The following is a 7879-nucleotide window of genomic DNA, read 5'->3' on the forward strand; positions in this document are numbered from 1 at the left end:
ATGATTTCCGTGATGCAAATGTTTCAACTTTAGGGTTTGATAAATCTAAAGTTACATGTTTTCGTTGCAGGGAAAAGGGGCATTTCAAGAGGGAGTGCAAAAATCGTGAAGCTACTGGAGCCCAAAATCCTTTTGGTAACAACGATTATCACAAAAAGGCGATTTATCACCAAGTCACACCACCAGCACAGCATCAGGCACAAACTGCTCATGGAAGAGATGTGATAGATAGTTCAAAAAGAGCATGTCTAGGCAAATATGAAAATTTTACATGGGATAAGTATCTTCCAACAAACAGCAAAGTGTGTCTAGCAGAACAAGATGACGAAAAATTGGCTGAAGGCTTCAATTGGGATGATTTTTGCCCAGATAAAGATCTCATGGCCAAAGAGATGTCCAAAAACACTTTAAATGCTTTCTTTGCTAATGCTTATGATTTGAAATGTGCAGAACGAAACAGGAAAGTCATGGAAGCTGCTGAAGCAAGACGAAGGAAGCTTGAAGAAGAGGAAGAAGAGGGAGAGTGATTAAAAGCTGAAGCTAAAGCCGAGAAAAAGAGAAGAGCTGAGTTTCTGCAACCAAACAGGACCGTCAAAGAGGTTCCTGAATTTGAAGTGAAGATTGAAGCAGAACAAGTTAAAGTTCCAGAAAAGTGCATGAATTGTGATTCTTTAATCCAGCAGAACAATGAGTTGCTGCATAACATAAACAGATTGAAGGAATCGTATGATACCATGAACAGAGAAATCAACAAATATACTGATTCGAGTGGTGAATAAGCTGTGGCTATGAATACACTAAAGATAGCATACCTGAGATAGCTTGATGATGCAAATTTCCATATAAAGAAATGTGCTGATCTGGAGTTGGAATTAGCAACACAAAAGATAGAAACTGAGAAAGTTAAAAAGTTATTAGAAAGCTACTCATGTTCTTCTTTTGTTGTTGACAGGATTTATCCAGTTGTGGAAAATTTGAAGACGTTTGAAGAAGTGAAGACGTCTGAAGAAAGGAAATCTGTGACAAAAGACGAAGAAAAAGTGAAGACTTCTGGTAAGAAATCAAGTGTGGTCTACAATAGATGTCCGCCCACGGTCGAAAATGGATATTCACCTCGAAATCCAAATTCCGAAAGAGTCGATAAAGCAATCAATTTGCAATGGGAGTCTGGGCCGTCGGATAACTTACCAGAAAGTATTGATGTCACGTACACGTCATCTGACACTGATCATGAGTCAAAGTTGATAAAAAGTGTGGTCGATCAGGTGTTAGATAAAGATGACATTGAGGAGTCAAACATGGAGTCCAAACCCGAGTTAAAATCAGGGTCCAATGCATCAAAGCCGACATTCAAAAAGGACAAACGGGTTTATGATAAAGAGTTTTTGATGTCAAAATCTAATTTTAATGATGAATCATTCAATGTAGCTTATACTTTGAAAGATTCTGACAAATTATATTCTGATGATGCTTTTCCAATAAGAAGTGTCAGACTTGAAATGATTCAAAAGGTTTTCAAAATCACAGAAATTAATATTTCTGAAATAAAAGATTTAAATCTTAATGGAAAACCTAAACCATACACTTCAAGAGATCAACAAAGAATCAACAAGAAAATGGGTTACAATTGTGGTTATAATTTCCAAAAGAAACCAAACCATAATCGTAATTTCAAAAAGAAAGGTCTTGGTTTTGTTCCACCGAAAAATTATAAAAATGAAAAAATGAATAAACCAAAAACTGTATTTGTTTCAGGGAAAACGTCGGAGGCTGAAAAAGAACAATCATTCAGAAAGCAGACAGATCAGGAATTCCTTGCCAAGAAGCAGGAAGAACTAAAGAAAAATGAAGTTTCGAAGAAGATTGAAAAGAGAACCTGTTTTCAGTGCAAGATTGCTGGTCTTGTGGCGAAGGATTGTCCAAAGACATTCAAGCCAAAACAGGAAGTCTCTGGTAAAATGAAAGAAAAGCTTGTCGAGAAGACTGAACTGTCAACCCGGAAGTTTACTGGTTTTGAAAATTCAACTTTTGAAAAAGGAGAATGTTCAAAGAGTGCTTCAAGAAGAAAAGATAATGTGCCAAATCAAAAATGGGTTGTGAAAGGTTCAGGTAATAGTTCTGGTGATGAATCTGATTCCATAAAATCAGAGGAGCCACGTGTTGAGAAAAAGGTTGAAAAGAAAGTTCCAACTATGAACGATGAAAATTTTCCACCATTGCGTGCTGAAAATTTTATGAAGAAAGTTGGAAAAGTTGAAATTTCAAATCAATTTTATTCTGACAAGAAGAAATTTGATGTTGAAAAAACTTTCAACGGAAATGTAAAACGTATCTTTGGACAAATGGTAAATGGTAAGGCCAAAAGTATCAAAGATTTTTATGCTTCCAAAGGACGTATTTACAAGCCTGTTGAAAGAAAAGATGAAGAAGATGTTGTTACACCCAAGGAAGGTCAGGCTTGGGTGGATATATTTTTCAAAGAATAAAAACCTGACTTGCCGGAGATCCCTAGTTGGTAATCGTGGATCATGAATCGGCATCTTTCTAAATCTGTGTTTGAGGTTTTGCAGGACTTGCCGGAACTCCCAGGTTTGTAAGCGAGGAGTAGGAATCGGCACCTTGAGAATTCAACCAACAGATGGTAATTGGTTGAAAAACAGGTTTGAAATGCTTAGTGGTTCATATTTCAAGTGGTTATATGTTTGTGGTTGTTTCAAGTGATTCAGAATGTGAACCAGTTGTTTCTACAAGTGGTTAAATCAGGGTTAATGAATTGAACTTGAATTAACTATTATTCACAAGATTGGTAAAACAATGTAATGATTTGTACCCCAATTTTACAAGTGGTAATAACAACTAAACTTATTTTCCGGAAAAACCATTTTGATTAAAACAAACTTAAGTGTTTTGAAATCATTATGGGAAAATAGTTTGTTGTGAGGGGGAGTTCTGATTGTTTAAGCCAAACGGATGGAAAATTGAAGCGATTCGATATCAATTGTCATGTTCTGTACAGTTTGTTTTCAATTTTCTTTAGATGTATTTGAATTTTAGGGGGAGTAAGTTTTTTTAGAAAATCCAAAAACATCAGAAAATTTGAAAAAGCCAAAAACATGATAAAACTGAAAAATGAGTTTTAGTTGCATAAAAGAGGAAATGATAGTACATCAGTGGACTATCACAGCACGCTAAAGAATTGTAAAGCTAAAAGTGATAAACAATCTTACTGCGGATGTGTCAGTAGGTTTTCGCACATTTAGTAAATTGAAACGAGATATAAACCTAAAATCGAACTTGCTTAATTCGTGGGTAACTATTCTTGGATATATGGGTAACCCCCGAAATCTTGTTTGAAAGGTCCCGTATTCTGAGATACTAGGTCTTTATACTCAGTGATATCTGGGGTATTATTCCGGGACTTCTGCTGTATGGAAATACTGACCTAGTCCCCGAATAATACTTTCTGCAAAAAGCTTTGAAATATAAGCTCGCCCTCAGCAATCTGATTAAACAATAAAATTGATAATCTTTGCTGTTGTAATAAAAGATCCTCTAAAGGGGACCCACCAAAAGTCGAAGCCGTCATCTCTCTGCGTATACGGAAGTATCGACCTGAGCTCTCACGGCCCTCGCACATTACCCCTTTACAGATATCAACTGTGGTATACTCACCTGTAAGACTGAATATTGGGATCTGGATACAGGAGTATATTCAGGTGGAGTGATACACAGTTAAGTTTTAGTTTTTAAAACATTAATATCGTATCTCGAATCAATTGAAGTCTGTGTGAAAATTTCAGTGGACAAACATACTGACAATCTAGGTAAATTGTTTAGAACTTAATATGTAATCAAGCTTAACGGTGTTGGTGATGTGTCTCAAAAACTGATATGATCCTCTTGCACGAACTTACAAAAAATATTGTCTGTAAATATTTCTTTTCTGCATTTGCTTTATATTTTTACATATGGTGTTTGTTACTTTTCTTTTGAAAAATCCAAAAAGATTTTCAACAACTAGTGTTGAAAAGCTGATTTTCAAAGTTCAAAGTGCTAAACATGAAGAACAGGTTTGGGAGAGTGAACTTGAAATTGTTAAGTTTGTTTGAAAAGTGTCAGTGAAAGATCTTGAATGTAAAATCATTTCTATAGTTATCAACAAAGTTTCTAAATTGTTGGAATATTTTAATATTTGAAGAAACTTATGGTTGGATAGAGATTGTGCCAGATAATAATTCTGAGAGAGAATGGAGTCAGGTATCGATCTTACGTCTGTCGACTACGTCTTTCATTGAGTCTTAATGTTGTATAAGTTAGATGTGGCACAAAATCCTAGAAACGAGAGTTTGTATAAGGTTCGCTCATGTGTCACAAGTCAGGTTCGCTTGTATGTCATAGATCTAGGTCAGGTTCGCTTGTTTGATCTTGTCAGGTTCGCTTTTATGGATGTTTGCAGGTTCGCTTATTCTGTCTTGACCGTATAAGCGAATCTACATCATCTATATATAGGGGGTTCTTTCAAGCGAACCTAGAACATATAGTTTACGGTGTTTTTCTTCCGACAAGCCATGAAGTGCTGTCGAAGTGCTGTCAGAACGTGTACTCGTATTGTTGATCAATAAAACTGCAAGTTAAAAGTGAATCCAGCTGAAATAGCACCAAGTCATTAGTTTCCGCCTCTTGATTTGGATAGGAATTTCTCTGATCGACTCAAACAGGGCCGAACGCGATCCTACACATCAAGAAGCAAATCATCATCATTTACATGTATTCTTATGTATTTAAGTTTATGTTAAAGTATCATGATCATGTTCTTTTATGTTCTTATGATTAACAATATTCATCATCTTTTAACTATCAAAATATGAAGTAATAAGAGATTATGAGGGCCTCACCACTAGCACAAGGCTAGGGAAGAACACTAGAAGTTGTAGATGACAAAAGTGTTAGATAAAAGCAAATAAAGAAGGTCCTTCAATCTCCAAGACCACCAAACTTCCTTGTATGACTCCTTACACCTTGGGATCACCTTGGAATGGATGAACTTGATTGAAGAATGATGGTTGTGTAGGGTGGTGATCTAGGCCGAGAATGGGAGGAGAGGAAGAAGTTGTGTTGGTGTGAAGTGATGAATGAGGTCTTGTGTTATCTTATAGTACTTGCAAGATCTTTACCATATCATAATGAATCCAAGGAAGATCATGTGAATCAAAAGAGATCTAGAGAAGATCAAGTAGGATTTTGTAGGATCTTAAAAGATTATGGTGGGGTCACATAAGGTGACCGTCCACTTTAAGGGGGGAGGGTAAAGTGTAAATTCCGATCACTAATTTCATAAATAAGTTAGTTTTCAAGTATAAAATTTAGGGATTTAATGTGTTATAATGTTATAAGGGATGTTATGGTGTTCGGGGGTCATAACTAGCTTAGAAACATTAAAACAATGCTTCTAGTAATATTTCGATGTTTCGGGTAATGTCCGGTTGTTCGGTTAAATACCGGTTCGTTAAAGTGCTAAATTGCACCGTTTAGTGTCCCTTATGTACCCTTTTGTGACACTTTCAATTCCCGACACTTAGGAAAGCATTCTGGACCAATTAGTCATATTTTTATATGTTACAAACTTGTTACAATGCTGAATTTTGCTGAAATATATGAAATTCAGCATTTAAAGTGTGTTTTGGGTGCTTTTTAGTGCATATTCTAGCTTTCAGAACGTCTATATTTTAACCCTTGTGTCCATTCTTGGGTTTTAATGTATTTTAGACGTTGGACCTACACCTAGGCCCCAATTCTATTGTCTGACTGCTTTCTACAGAATTGTTGACACAATGTGTCTTACCGGTGAGTTTACTAGTATTTCTGACACAACGCTATTCATTAATGCATAAAGCAATATTTTGTAGTATAAAATGTGCATGAATTCACTTGTATAGTATGTAATCAGACAATGTTGACATTTAAGCACATAATTGCGGTTATCAAGTATTAATTAAATTGTACGAAAATTACCGGTTTTGTGCCAGTTGTCACACATTAGCCTTAGTCCTTTCGAAGGTCGGTCTCCATAAACATGTAAAAGATCACCAGATGGAAGAGGAAGGCGAACAAGCTTATCATGACAAACGATCTCGGCATGGTTCTTACACATCTAATCCATGCCGATAATGACATCAAAACTACCCAAACGCATAGGTATAAGATCAATAGAGAATACGTGATCGTTAAGAATCAAGGAACAATCACGCACAATAGAATTAACAAGAATCGACTTACCATTGGTGACCTCAACAGAGAACGACTCAGGTAACTTAGAGCGTGTATAATTTATCAAAGACTCGAATTCCACGGACACAAAACTCTTATCGGCACCAGTATCAAATAGGATCGAAGCATAGAGATTATTAACGAGAAACATACCATTCACCATGTCATTGTTGTTGCGAGCCTGATTAGCATTGAGGTTAAACGCTCGTCCACGAGTGGCTGCTTGTTGATCTTGGTTCAGCTGGGGGCAACGATTGCGAAGATGAGTAGTATCCCCACACTGAAAACATGCACGAACTGCATTGATCGGCCCTGGGTTCTGTAGAGGAGGAGCTGGAAGAGCTGCTTGAGCTGGTGGAGCAGGAGCTTGCTGAGCTTGGGGAGCAGGATTAGCTTGACGACAGTAGGGAGCCGTGTGACCATAGCGGTTACAGTTGGTGCACAATCGGCATGCAGAAGTAGCAGGATGATGAAAGTTGTACGTCGCACACTTAGGGTAAGACCGAGTGTATTGTATCTTCACCTCAGGAGCAGCAGGGTTAGCAGCAGCAGGAGTAGGAGCAGGTTTCGCTGTAGGGTTAGCAGCAGGAGTAATAGCATTACATCCCGAGCCCTGAGCTTTCCGTTTCTTGTTCTTGCTGCCACTTGGCTGCTGAGTGAGTTAATTTGCAGACTTTGAAGGAGCAGGGGTAGCAAACTGTTTATCACGCACACGATTGTTGTTGAGATTGGTTGCGAGACGGTAGAATTCCTCAATAGTTCCTAGGTGAGCTGCTTCGATGGAATCACGTATAGTAGGAGGCAGACCATTGATATACTTGGTTATCATTCGCTTAGGAGTCAAAACCAAGTGAGGAACGATAAAACTTAGCTGCTTGAACCAGGTAGTATACGCCATGTTGTCATCACCAATTTGCTTTAAGTGCCAAAATTCTTCTTCGAGATTGAGCTGTTCATGGGGAGGGCAGAATTCAAGCATCATCAATTCACGCACCTCAGCCCATGGAAGGGCATAAGCTGCTTCATTTGTACGGATGTTCCTTTCATTAGCCCACCATTCCAAAGCCCTACCTTGAAACACTCCAGTAGCACTCCTGGTTTTCAAATGTTCGGGGCATTCGCTGTTGATGAAAGTGACCTCTATGCTGTCAAACCACTCTAGCATAGCTGTTACCCCATCACTGCCCGTAAATGGTTTGGGGTTGCAGGAGACGAAGTGTTTATAGTTGAACTTGGTAGTAGTCGGCTTCTCCGTTTTGGAATCTACAGAAGATGGAGGAGTGGTAGATCCTTGGAGCTCGGAAACGATCTTTGGCACGACCCGAGCGATCTGATCGGCCATGAATGACATCATCTTTTCTGGGACTTCTCCCTTGATTTCCTTAGGTTGTCAGAGAGTCTTCGAGCAGACATCTACGAGTTCCAATATAAGGATCGTATCAGTCTAGGTTACGAAGTCCCACGATAAAGATTTACTCACGATGGATTAAAGGATCAGGATATGAGATAGACTAACACCACAAAACGTACGACCTTCACATGGCACGTTGTACGAAGTTTGGTCAACATGTCAGAAACGCTTATATATAGGAAGTACCAGCGGCGTATCCAC

The 7879-nt window shown here is 38.1% G+C and overlaps 1 protein-coding gene across 1 annotated transcript; it reads right to left on the bottom strand.

Annotated features, from left to right (window-relative positions):
• Positions 1-6151: 6151 nt before the first annotated feature.
• LOC110890244 lies at positions 6152-7609 on the bottom strand. Its single transcript, XM_022137841.1, has 2 exons — positions 6980-7609; positions 6152-6919 (listed from the first exon to the last, which is right to left on the bottom strand). The coding sequence occupies exons 1-2, from the start codon at positions 7607-7609 to the stop codon at positions 6152-6154; spliced, it is 1398 nt and encodes a 465-aa protein (XP_021993533.1).
• Between the last annotated feature and the right edge of the window lie 270 nt (positions 7610-7879).

This window comes from Helianthus annuus, chromosome 2 (genome assembly GCF_002127325.2).
Source record: "Helianthus annuus cultivar XRQ/B chromosome 2, HanXRQr2.0-SUNRISE, whole genome shotgun sequence".
NCBI classification, from domain to species: Eukaryota; Viridiplantae; Streptophyta; class Magnoliopsida; order Asterales; family Asteraceae; genus Helianthus; species Helianthus annuus.